Source organism: Phoxinus phoxinus (genome assembly GCF_949152265.1).
Source record: "Phoxinus phoxinus genome assembly, chromosome: 16".
NCBI lineage: Eukaryota > Metazoa > Chordata > Actinopteri > Cypriniformes > Leuciscidae > Phoxinus > Phoxinus phoxinus.
In genome coordinates this window covers 33,773,335-33,786,933 of record NC_136891.1, presented here as the reverse complement: position 1 = coordinate 33,786,933, position 13,599 = coordinate 33,773,335, and the positions used below count along the sequence as shown (strand labels likewise).

Sequence of the window (13,599 nt, the reverse complement as noted above, 5' to 3'; positions counted from 1 at the left end):
CTTGATTTAAACAAAAATCGCACTAAATTCTGATAAATGTATCCTTAAAACAACAACAACAAAAACATTACTAATGGCAATGGCAGTTTTTCCCCAGGTGAATATATTTTGTTTTAAGGATGGCATTTTTACTGAAAAACAAGACAAAAATTCTGACTAAGATTTTTTTTTTTTTTTTGTAGTGCACAACTCACAGGAATGGTATTTAAATGAGAATACTGGTTTATTTCTTGCCTCTGATCTCTCTTGAATGTAGCACTGGAATGGCTTCTCCATCAGCTGGCTTATGAATATGGCTTTTCCCCCCAGTGGCTTGCCAGTGCTAACATATGAAACTAATGAACGCATGTAGTTTGCCAGCCTGCCAGCAGGACTATCCTTCCCTTTACTCACTCTTAGTGTCACTCTCTAAATGTGATCATATTTTAATATTAGGGGCATAAAATGATATATAACATTAAGACAAAGTGACATTCTGCCTTTAGTCAGTCTATAATAAGGAGAAAATGTGCAATTTTCTGGTTTATATTTTGACAGCACAGAGCCTCTGGCTGTACTTAGCTCTTAATTTAATTCATCTAGTGTCAGATTTTTTTTATTTGTTAATTTCTAACAGATCAAACATATCAAATCCTGGATGGATGGAGGCAGAGTGGCACAAATATGAAAGTAGTCCTTACTTTAATCTCACACACTTGTTTAAAATCTTTCCCTGATAGGAAACGAGAGCTTGAAAGACAACTACGTCCAGGACAGCAAGATGGGCTTTGTGATCAATGCGATTTATGCAATGGCTCACGGTCTTCATGATATGCACAAGGAGCTGTGCCCAGACTTCGTTGGCCTGTGCGAGGCGATGGATCCCATTGACGGCAGTAAGCTGCTGGACTACATACTCAAGACCTCCTTTGCCGGCGTGTCTGGGGAGGAAATCTACTTCGATGTAAACGGAGACTCGCCTGGGAGGTAAATGGCAAGACTAATGTGTGTGTGTGTGTGTGTGTGTGTACTAGTGCTCTGTTTCAAAGCCTATGAGCTACCTGCCCCTTTAATTGCTAATATTAAAGTGCTCTTTAGGTGCTAAAATAGTTCAGAGTAAATAAAAATGGACCAGGGCTGTAAACGATTAATCGCGATTAATCGAATCCAAAATAACAGTTTGTGTTTACATAATATATGTGTGTGTATTGTGTATAATTATTTTGTATATATAAATATACACACATGCATGTGTATATTTAAGAAAAATGTGTTATTTATATATAAAATAGTTCTATTTATATATAATATAAATCATATAAAAATATATATGCAGTATATAAATGCAAATATTTCTCAAATTTATATATGCATGCATGTGTGTGTATTTATATATACAAAATAATTATACACAACACACACACATATATTATGTGTAAACAAACTTTTAATTTGGATTCGATTAATCGCGATTAATCGTTTACAGCCCAAAATTTGTGCATTTTATGGATGTGTTTATGCAACACGTTAATTAAACCCAAACATGTGATGAAATTCTGCTGGGAAAAAAATTAACAAACAAATATTTAAACCAGCTTAGGCCTCCCAGCCTGGCAAAGCTGGTGTTTAGCTGATTTAACATGATGGGCAAGTCTAAAAAGTGGCCAAAGCCACTGTAAAACAAGCCTGTCCAGTTACCAGCTGATACCAGCATATAACTTAGAGTAAAACTAACTGTTTAACCCAATATTTTGTTGTGTATTTTTACGCTTGGAGTATCATGCTGTTAGCTTAGCAACATGCTAACATCACAAACAATTGAGTGTGGAACTGCCGAGAGTGCTCCAAACCTGATATTTCAATGAGTTTTAGGATGGTGTCTTAGAAGGCAGCTGTCTTAGTACAAAGCCAGCTCAATATAGGTTTAGGAACAGATCTAGTTTAAAGTCAGTAGCCTATGACAACCCATACCTGATTGGCCAGTGTGACATGGACCCATTCTCAACTCAAGGCCCACAAGACCCACTTTCCTGAAGGGTTTAGCTCCAACCTTGATCAAACACACCTGCATGTTACAGGTATCCTGCCTTTGATATCCCACAATCCTGTGCTTTCCGTTCTGTGACAGTTGAGCAAAAAAATAAGACGATATCTAAAAGTTGCGATTAGTGTTCAGTTTATGTGAAAATGTATTAACCAATGTTTTCTCCTTTCTGACATGACCTCTGATGTCATTTCTAGAGAGAAATAATATTGCAGTAATTCAATATTTGCTTAGTTATCACCAAAGCTCGCTCTATTTTGCTGTAGATCATTCAAGCGCTAGTCTGTCTGAAAAGGTGCAGAATCAATGCCTACAAAGTCATTGTCTGATAAGGCAGCGAGTCAGCTACCTACATTTTCGGACCCAGCCCTTGATTAGCTTGGTCAGGTGTGTTTGATTAGGTTTGGAGCTAAACTCAGCTGGAAAGTGGATCTCAGGCCGCGGTTAAAAGCTGAATGTATCTTAGAGCAAAAGTGTGTTGTTGATCTTGAGGGGTTTCGCTGACTGAGGACGTCCACACAGTTTAATCCAAAGACGACACTTGTCAGGATTTGACCGGTTTTGGGAAGGGGAAAACGGACACCCCCCTCCAACCTCTCTGGGAAACGCGTATCTGTGTTACAAATGCCCCAGGCACAACGGTTAACCATATTTAATCATATTTTTGATAAAACTACGACGGTAATAGCCTGCCGAGACCAACAATATGAGACGCCGGTGTTAAAGTCAATGGAGCGCTGTGAAGAAGTGTCGGACCGCTGTGGAGCTCGTTCTTGGCTGCGCTGTGATTGGTCAATCTACATTCTAGGGCGTGGCTTAGCCAAAGGCGAATTGATCATCACCCTCAGGTTAGATTTGGCAGCCTAACCAACACATGCAAAGAGGTGCGTATCGGATGGTAATGGGCTTGGAGTGGAACAGATTGCCTGTCTCAAGGAGATGCTTCAGTCCAACACCACGATGCGGTCAGCTCCTGTCACCCTGGCTATACATGAACAAAAGATGACAGCTCGACTGCCACTGCTATGTGTATGTGCCTCATCTGTAAGATAGGGAGTGTCATTAGTATGGATGAGTGGACTGAGCACTCGGGAGGTTGTGCTTCATATCCCAGGTGGAGGATGCAAAGTTGAGAGACTTGAATGTCTGAACATGGTAGAAGTGTGAACTCTGCCTCGTGCTAGTCCCGAGGCTTCAGCAACACTGAGCTACTTATTATGGAAGAATTGCTCTTTTTCTTTATCTACCCATATCATTGTCTCTCTGACTTTGTCTTCTATCTAAGGTATGACATTATGAATCTGCAGTACGTGGAGGAGATTGGCCGCTTTGATTACATTAAGGTGGGGTCATGGCATGAAGGTCTCCTAAGCATCAGTGATGACAAACTCATGACGAACCGCACGGAGATGGTCCGATCTGTCTGCAGCGACCCATGCTCCAGGGGACAGATCAAGGTGTGTATGTGCCAGAATTATGTAGTATGCATAGTACATCATTTCTGCAGATGAAAGCACTTTAAAGCTGAAGTGTGCAATTTTTGTTTGTTAAAATACTTTCTAAGATTCTAGATATCAAAACATTGTTCTGCTTGTTTGGGCTTCCCTCACCTAGGCCTCATCCACACTACTGCGTTTTAGTTTAGAAACGGAGAATTTAAACGAATACGATCTCCGTCCACACCAGTGTTTTAGCTGCGTATTAGAATTGATCTCCGTCCATTAAAACGACTGAAAACGCCGATCGCATGACCATTCACCAAAACATGCGTGTGCCGGTGTAAACAGCCGCATGTAGGCAGTTATAAGATTGTAAAATGCAGAGTTTACTTGCACAACAGCTGCTAGCAAACACATCAACGTCAGTAACGCTTGTAATTCGTTATCCATGTTGCAGTCACTAACGTTACGCAGTCCAGGCTGGTTTTGTATGTTTTCTTCCCGGGGACGGGTCATGTGATGGGTGGCTGACGAATCAGGGAAGGATACGCCATGACTGATGACACCCAATCATAGAGCCGAGCGTGAGCCTCTGCGTCAGCGTTTCTAAAGTATTCCGTTTTGACCATCTTCACTAAAACGCCCTCCGGAGATTCAAAACGCAAAACGGGGTCGGCAGCGTTTCTAAACTTCTCCGTTTTAGGTCTTCGTTTTTGCCGTCGTAGTCTGGACGGGAGGTGCAAACGTAGCAAAAGGTCTCCGTTTCTAATCGAAAACGCAGTAGTGTGGATGGGGCCCCAGTCCAATGCAACACGATTAGTTCAGCCAATGGCATGAGTTAGGGGCGGGGCTATCCGTTTGATTGTCCAATGACAAGGGATGGGAAATTTGTTTGAAAACAATCCTTGTACAGTAATGACATATTTCAGATTTATGGTTTCCAGTTTAACCTTGTCAGTTATTAAAACATCTGGGGTAAGACTTTGCAGTGAGGTTACACTGCAAAAAATAAATACAAAATCCTATTTTTGATTTTGTATAATTTTCCAGTTAAAAAAAATCCAAAAATATTTGACATCAAATTTACTTGAGAAGCAACATTTTTAAAAATGTAAAAGTCAGTCAAGTAAATTAATATCTCAAGAAAATGTATAATTTATATTATACAATCCATTTATATAAAATAAATAAATGAAATATACATAATAACAATAATAAAGTAAATGTAATAATTAACATGAACTAACAATGAGCTAATATTTTTGTGGCATTTATTAATTTAGGTTAATGTTACTTTCTATATATACTAATACCGATATACTGTAAATAAAAGTTTCCATTGTTAGTTACACTGTAAAAAAATATTTTCATGATTTGTTATCACAACTTTTTATCTTTTGTCAAATCAACTTCGATAACTAATGTGTGAAGATAACACACTATTTTTAATTTTCTGTTTATTAAACCATTCTTCTTCATTGTATTAACTCAAATTTTTAATTACAACGAATTCAACATTTTAAGGCAACTTGCTTTTTTTAAGTTAAACCAACATTTTTGTTTTACAGTGTTTGTGCGAGATCAGTGAAGTTTTAACTTTAACTTTTAACACAAGAGTTCTGGTTTTCCGATTGTAGGTTATCCGTAAAGGTGAAGTGAGTTGCTGCTGGATCTGCACTACATGTAAAGATAATGAATACGTTCAGGATGAGTTCACCTGCAAAGCTTGTGACCTGGGCTGGTGGCCTGATGACGAACTGGCAGGTGAGAGACTTTGTTTATTATCCACACATCTATTAAAACGGCTCTTTATTCAAACACTTAGACCATCATTTCATTGAGAATTGCTCAAACAAAAACAAAAATATTTGCTGTATTCTGGCAACGTTTATGGCTTTAGATTCTGTTCAGCCCATTTATCCTGCCGGCTCTTTTCCCATCACTCCTCTCTATGCCCTTCGCATCCTACTTACCCAACACCAACACTCTCTCTCCCTCGGGCCGTGAGCCGCGCGCTATTTTGACAGCTCTGTGCAGCAGCGAGCAGAGCTGGATAACGGTGAGGCTGGAATCCCATTAGTACCCAGCAGCCGTGTGTCGGGCTCAACAGTTTCACCGCGGAACCTGAGCTGCATCAGGGAACCCTGATTACCAGAGAGACAGACTGATCTGAGATCGAGAAAAAGCTCTGTCATCACAGTGAACGAGAAAGAGAGACCCTTCAGAGATGTATAGAAAGCTCTGTCATAGAGAATAGGGATAGTTCGGCCAAAAATTATATTAAACCCATGATTTACTCACCCTCAAGCCGTTCGAGATGCATGTGTCAATCATTTTTCAGACGAACACATTTTCAGTTATTTTAGAAAATGTCTGAGATCTTTCAGTGGTTATAATGTCAAGTTATGGGGTCCAACTCCTTCAAGTCCCAAAAATGTGCATGCATCCTTCACAAAAGTAATCATCCGGCTCCAGGGGGATAAACGAAGGCCTTCTGAGGGTAATCCGTAACCATTTATAAATGAAAATAACTGGCTTCCGGCAACGGTCGACCCGAGTTCACGGGAGATGGTTGCCGGCGTAGGACGTAGCGTAGGAAGCGTCGTGACGTAGAACTCAATATCCTCTTCTCTAATATCAAAATCCTCCGACATTTTCTTTTAAATACACGTTTTTTAAATCGCGGAAATCCTGAGTGGAGTTTTTGTTTTGCTCGTTCGTTCTACGTCACGACACTTCCTACGCTACGTCCTACGCCGGCATCCATCTCCCGTGAACGCGCGTCGACCGCTGCCGGAAGCCAGTTATTTTCATTTATGAAGTTTTAAATATGTATATTTTTAACGACGAAACCGCACGGATTACCCTCAGAAGGCCTTCGTTTATCCCCCTGGAGCCGGATGGATTACTTTTGTGAAGGATGCATGCACATTTGTGGGACTTGAAGGAGTTGGTCCCCATAACTTGACATTATAACCACTGAAAGATCGAAGACATTTTCTAAAATAACTGAAAATGTGTTCGTCTGAAAAATGATTGACATATGCATCTCGAACGGCATGAGGGTGAGTAAATCATGGGTTTAATATCATTTTTGGCCGAACTATCCCTTTAAGAATGCACACAGAAAAAGTGGGGTCGATGACACTCTTCTATTAATTTATTCAAAAATATATATAAAAAAAAAAATTCCGTTTTTTATGTGTCTTAAAGAAATCTAAGGCTGTATTTATTTAATAAAAAAATGTAATATTGTGAAATATTACAACAATTTAAAACAAACTTTATAAAAAAAATTATATTGTACAAAATTCGATTTAAATATTTTAAGATGTCATTTATTAGATGTGAAAGCAAAATGTTCAGTAGCCATTACTGCATTCTTCCGTGTCAAACGGTTCTTCACATTCTAATATGCTGATTTGGTGCTTATTAAGTTGTGCTCCGTAATATTTTTGTGGAATCCGTGATATTTATTTTTTTCAAGATTCATTGATGAAAAGAATGTTACAAAAATTTTTTTTTTTAAATGAATACTGTTCATTTTAACAGTGTAAAAGCATTTACTGTTACTTTCGACCAATTTCAATGCATCTATGCTGAATAAAAGAATACATTTATTTAAAAAAAAGAATAATCTTACTGACCCTAATCTTTTGGAAGGTAGTGTACAACTTGAATAGACCATGTTTTCATTTTTAACTGTCCTGATATAAAAAGCCATTAAAATAATAGATTAAAAATAAATAAAATAAAAACAGCCATTTTACATTAATAACAATTCAACTTTTCTTGAAAGTGACATCTGAGTTTTACCATATGAAACCAACATATTTTTAAACTAGATTTTTTTAAAGATTTGTCTATTTTCTTCATAATTTATTAACATAAAAACTCACACGCATAGTAAATAAACCACATGTTAGTGATACAATCGTTGCCAAGAAGATTGGCAGATCCAGAAGTCTTAGTGTTCATTTATTTTCCCACCCATCGTGACTTTCTATCTGCTTGCTTTATTCCAGAATGCAAGCCTCTCCCGCTCAAGTACCTGGAGTGGAGCAGCGTGGAGTCCATCATCGCAGTGGTGTTCTCCTGCTTCGGCATCCTGGTAACGCTGTTCGTCACATTCATCTTCTTCCAGTACCGTGACACGCCAGTGGTGAAGTCCTCCAGCCGCGAGCTCTGCTACATCATCCTGGCGGGTATCTTCCTCGGCTACATCTGCCCCTTCACACTCATCGCACGTCCCACTGTGTTCTCCTGCTACCTGCAGCGCCTCCTGGTGGGCTTGTCGTCCTCCATGTGCTACTCCGCCCTCGTAACCAAGACCAACCGCATTGCACGCATCCTAGCCGGCAGCAAGAAGAAAATCTGCACCAAAAAGCCCCGATTCATGAGCGCCTGGGCCCAGCTGGTCATCGCCTTCATGCTGATTAGTCTCCAGCTGGCTGTGGAGGTCACGCTGATCGTGCTGGAACCCCCCGAGCCGGTGAAGAGCTACCCCAGCATCAGGGAGGTGTTCCTCATCTGTAACACAAGCAATGTGGGCGTAGTGGCTCCGCTGGGTTACAACGGCCTGCTCATCATGAGCTGCACTTACTACGCCTTCAAGACACGCAACGTGCCGGCCAACTTTAACGAAGCCAAGTACATCGCGTTCACCATGTACACCACCTGCATTATCTGGCTGGCCTTCGTTCCCATCTACTTCGGCTCCAACTACAAGATCATCACCACCTCTTTCTCCGTCAGTCTCAGTGTCACCGTCGCACTCGGCTGCATGTTCACTCCCAAGATGTACATCATCATCTCCAAGCCTGAGCGCAACGTACGCAGCGCCTTCACGACCTCAGACGTGGTTCGTATGCACGTGGGCGATGGGAAGCCGGCTCCCTGCCAGAGCAACAGCATCTTCAACATGTTTCGCAAGAAGAAGAACAACAACGCGACCGGCAGCACCAAGTGAGTGACACCTAATAATAGGTTTGAGTCACATTTCTGAAATACCAGCTAAATGCACATACAGGCTATGAAACGTATGGAAATCAAATAATAGTATTTCTTTCTCAGTAGCACACCAACAAGTTGGACTGCAGTGATAGCACTGAAAGTGTTTTTTTCTAGCATGTGTGTGTATTTGAGTTGTCTCTCCCATGTTTTTCTACCTGCTGCAAACCAAGAGTATGTACGTAGCATTTGGCTAGGGACTGACACTATCCGGTCGTCCTCTATCTGTGCTCTTCCAAAAAAACATAACCTAATTTTCATCAAACTACCCATTCACTTAGTCCCGCTCTCTCCTCCTCAGTATTAACCCACTTCTCAGTGTGCCCCCCCCCCCCCCATGTCAAACCTTCTCCTGACTAAAAATTTAACCCAGTTCTCTGAGGCTGTATCTCCCATATCCTATTCCCTTCTAACGCCCCGTTCACACTGACAATGATGAGGTTGCTGTAATGTTTTATGCTAGTTGATATTCCTACTGCTAGATGCCCCAATGTTAATGCTGGGCTTTAGTAAATATAACCACAAATGAGATGTATTACCAACAAAAATCTGATTAATTAGAAATAAGTAGAGATGTTCCGACAGCATTTTTCCCTTCCCGATACCGATTCCGATACCTGGACTCAGGGTGGGGCTGTAAACGATTAATCGCGATTAATCGAATCCAAAATAAAAGTTTGTGTTTTCATAATATATGTGTGTGTATTGTGTATAATTATTTTGTATATATATATAGAAATACACACACATGCATGTATATTTTTAAGAAAAATGTGTTATTTATATATAAAATAGTTATATTTATATATAATATCTGCTAAATCTGCTAAATGAATAAATGTAAATAATATAAATAATATAAAAATATAAATGCAAATATTTCTCAAATATATACATGCATGTGTGTTTATTTATATATACAAAATAATTATACACAATACACACACATATATTATGTAAACACAAACTTTTATTTCGGATGCGATTAATCGTTTACAGCCCTAACTCAGTGTATCGGGCGATACCGAGTACTGATCCGATACCTGAGTGTGTATCTATACAGCTGCAATTCATACTAGCCCTGTATGAATTCTTGATAGAATTATTTTATGGTGTGCTTCAGACTTATCCCTTAATAAAACATGAACAAATACACGCAGTGAACTAGAATATTTTTTATTTCACAGTAGTATTTTATTTATTTTTAAGAGAAAAATAACTTCAAATGCAGCCACAAATCTAATACTGTAAACTGAAAAAGGTATTTTAGTTTTACAATATAACTGTATAAAAAAACAGTACAACAAATAAATCTAGGAATCAAAAAAATTATATATGAATAATTTAAGAGAATAATCTCTTTAAAACTTAAAGATGACGGCGTCACTGATCCAACAATAAACTCTCATCCAGAACAATAAACTCGATAATTTTGTTGGTTATATTGGACACAGCACAACTTCCTGAAGACTTGATCTCCGATTTGCAGCGTTAAGCAAAGCTAGCATGCAATAACTAGGTATTGTAATTGTTTATGAAAATGGTATCGGATCGGTACATGGGTACAAGTACTCGCCGATACCGATGCCAGAATTTTTATTGGTATCGGCGGCATTTCTGATACTAGTATCGGAATCGGAACATCTCTAGAAATAAGTAATTTTATTTTCACAAGGAATCTTGTTGAGTTGCTGCTTATAAGTTATTTGCATAAACAATTTTTTCTTAATGTTGACGCATCACTTGGTTATCGCCACATTGAGTCGATGCTCATTTGCACAAATAATGTTTGTATCTTTCCTTCCATTGGTAGTCGCTGGTAACTGCATTGAGTCGCCGCTCATTTGCATTGACTTAAACGTTTCTCTAAATTGACTGTACACACCCACATCGCATCACCAGAGTCTATGCACTCTCATTGAAAAATGAGCGGCTGCAAATCGCTGTCAGTGTGAACACCCCTTGATTCTGATGCAGCTTTCAGCTCTGAGGCCTCTCTGTCCGGTTAACTTAATTACACTAAGTGCGGACAGCGAATGCCACGTTGATCTGAAACTGAGGGGATTTCCATGAAGCCCCTATTCATACTGCATGCCGTTCAGTTTAAGCGGAGCAGTGCAGTGAAGGGATGGCAGAGAATGAGTTATCGTGGCTTTCATAATGCTCTGCAAGCAGGTCATTATGAGCAAACGCAATTAGCATGTTTGAGGGAGGTCTCTGTCATGAATTAACAATGTTGAGTAACGCATCGTGTGCTAACCCTAATCATGAGTTTTATGGCTGATAATTGTCTGAATGATGACATGCATAATGATCATATTTCTCTGTCTCTGTGTCGCATTCTGGTGTTTCTCCATGGGAATAACATTGGGTCTCTGTTTCATTCATAGTCCTAATGGAAAGTCTGTGTCATGGTCTGAATCAGGTGCCAGACCCCAGGGGAGGGGGTCGAGTGTGTTCCACAGACTGTCTGTGCATGTGAGGAGGCAAGCGGTCGGCCAGAGTCAGATGGCGGTCATACGACCCCTAACTAACGCCTCACAACCTGAATATGATGCTGGTCCCAACACAGCCCCCAACGGCTCTCACCCCGAAGACAAGGAACTCTACGATCTCAACGAGGGGCAACATCCCACGACCCCGGAGGGAGTGGCACCACCTTCCTATCACCCCCCTAATTTAATAGACCACAGCACTGATTGTCCTCAAGGGGGGCCGGTGGACACTCTGAGCTCTACCGTTCCTAATTTTGAACAATTTGTAATTGGCACGGGCAACAAGTCAAGCCCCATCGCCTATAAATTGTCCACCAATCAGCTGCCTCTTCCCTTGCAGGGGGGGGCGTTCCCTGTGGAAGGTTCTGAAATGGAAGCTCTTGACCTCATTCAGGGGTTTCTGTGTGAGAGTGCCACACAAGAGGAGGAGGAGGAGGACGGTGTGGAGGAAGAGTTGGCACAGAGTAAGCTGACTCTGCTCACTCCACCTTCCCCCTTCAGGGATTCGCTTCGGTCCGGGGGGTCCATTCCCGGATCCCCCGGCTCCGACAACAACCCTCCCTTTGCCCTAAATATGAACTACACCCCAAAACAGAGCTCTTTTACACTGTAAAAGCACACGCTCAGGACGCCGCTGTTTATTAATCGATCTCTGCAGGATATAATTTCGCTTGCTTACTCGGCTATCTTCGCAAGTCTTTGTCAAAATGTTTCGGAAAAAAGCAAGAAGGACCATAAAATGAACAAGTGGGACATCCTGTTGGGAATATTTTTCTCAGCATCCGTTTTCCAAAATGCTGCAGAGAGTTTGGAGTGCCAAATATTATTGTGTTGCTGTGCCCGTAATCCGCTGGTAAATGACATCCAGGAGTGATAATGCCAGCTTGCTGCTTTACTATTACACTCTTAGCAGGATGAGACACACTTTCTGGGATTTTGTGCTTTTGAACAATGTAGCTGGACTTGGTTCTGATTTAAAAGTTTACTTACATGACGGAAAATGAGGGTTTGTGGATGTAGACCGCACTGAGGCATAAGTACAACACATGTAAACCACACATCTAGTGTCCGGCTGCTGTGTGCTTTTAGTATCTGATTTCCATTTTTAAGCAGTTTTTAGTAACTGTGGACAAGTCAGAGAGAAACAATGAAACCATGTGTGCACAATAACCATCAATCGGTTGACTGGATGAGTAAACATGTTGTTTCCCAGCTAAGGTATTTTCCACTTTCCTTGTGGCTCCCAAATGTAAGTTACAGTGCTTTTGCTATAGAGTCAAAGGCAAGAAAGCTGATTGTAATGTTAGGTATAGAATACTATTTAGCTTAAATGTGGAGCCAAGGTAAATAAAAGAAACTGTGTCATGTGTGAACTCATCCTTGAAAACGGGAGCAATGTTTTCAAACATTTGTATACTGTTCTGCCATCTATTGTTTTCCACACAGATGGTGTCTTTGTATTTCTGCTATATGTTTCTATGATTAGAATGTGAGATATTTGTAAGTTTTAAAAACTATGTCTTATAACTTTGCTCTTTGTGATAAAGGGACGTATACGGTGGCACTGAAGCTGGAGTAACTTTTCAGCAACTTTTACAAACTTTTAAATGTTCCATTTTTTAATTGTATCGATGAGTAGTTGCTTCTAGTGGTAACTTGTAGCATTTACTGCCAATTTTGCGTAGGATTATCACATGAATTTGCGACTGTAACGCTTTAAGTTTAACAGGACTATTAGGATGCAACTCTCAAAAGAACAATATTCTTGAATATCTTACATATTGTAAATGTTAAAATGGATTGTAATATTAGGTCTTTTAGTGTAAGTTGTTTGGAACAGAATAATTTGCTCAATGTAATTGACAGATCACCTGTTTACATGGTTAAATGAGGGAAATGCTCTTTTTTTGCCAGGACAAATCATGCTGTAAAATAAATATTTTATATCTAATGCTGTCTTTAGTTTATTCACCACCTTTTCAGTGTAAGACAGTGCTTGGTGCTTGTATGGATTCAGAACGAAATACACTTTGTTTTATGTATTGCAAAAACAAGTGGTTATTTTAATACACTATTAAGAATTGAGGATCAGTTTAGTATCCATTTAGTTATGACATTCGTAGGGCTGTAAACGATTAATCGTGATTAATCGAATCCAAAATAAAAGTGTGTTTACATAATATACGTGTGTGTATTGTGTATAATTATTTTGTATATATAAATACACACACATGCATGTATATATTTAAGAAAAATTAGTTTTTTATATATAAAATATTTCTATTTATATATAATATAAATCATATAAAAATATATATGCAGTATATAAATGCAAATATTTCTCAAATATATACATGCATGTGTGTTTATATATATATATATATGTATATATATATATATATACACACAAAATAATTATACACAATACACACATATATTATGTAAACACAAACTTTTATTTTGGATTCGATTAATCGCGATTAATCGTTTATTATCTTTGCTCTGAAATTGGTTTTTAATGTGTTCTTTATTTCATAAGGCACATTTTCTAACCCCACATTACCACAAATGCTGTGTATTTAATGCAGTCTAAATGGAACATCAGGTTTTTATTTAATCGTATTGTTCCTCA

The 13,599-nt window shown here is 39.3% G+C and overlaps 1 protein-coding gene across 2 annotated transcripts in view; it reads left to right on the top strand.

Moving 5' to 3' along the window:
* Positions 1–12,916, top strand: part of grm1a (glutamate receptor, metabotropic 1a) — a 36,711-nt gene extending 23,795 nt beyond the window's left edge. Inside the window, exons 5-9 of one of the 2 annotated variants that reach the window (XM_079584025.1) lie at positions 720–966; positions 3,309–3,480; positions 5,100–5,226; positions 7,488–8,427; positions 10,863–12,916. In XM_079584025.1, the coding sequence (XP_079440151.1) occupies positions 720–966; positions 3,309–3,480; positions 5,100–5,226; positions 7,488–8,427; positions 10,863–11,580 (2,204 nt within the window). In that variant the 3' untranslated portion in view covers positions 11,581–12,916. The remainder of the gene's footprint in view (positions 1–719; positions 967–3,308; positions 3,481–5,099; positions 5,227–7,487; positions 8,428–10,862) is intronic. The other variant, XM_079584026.1, reaches the window with a different exon arrangement.
* The last annotated feature ends 683 nt before the right edge of the window (positions 12,917–13,599 follow it).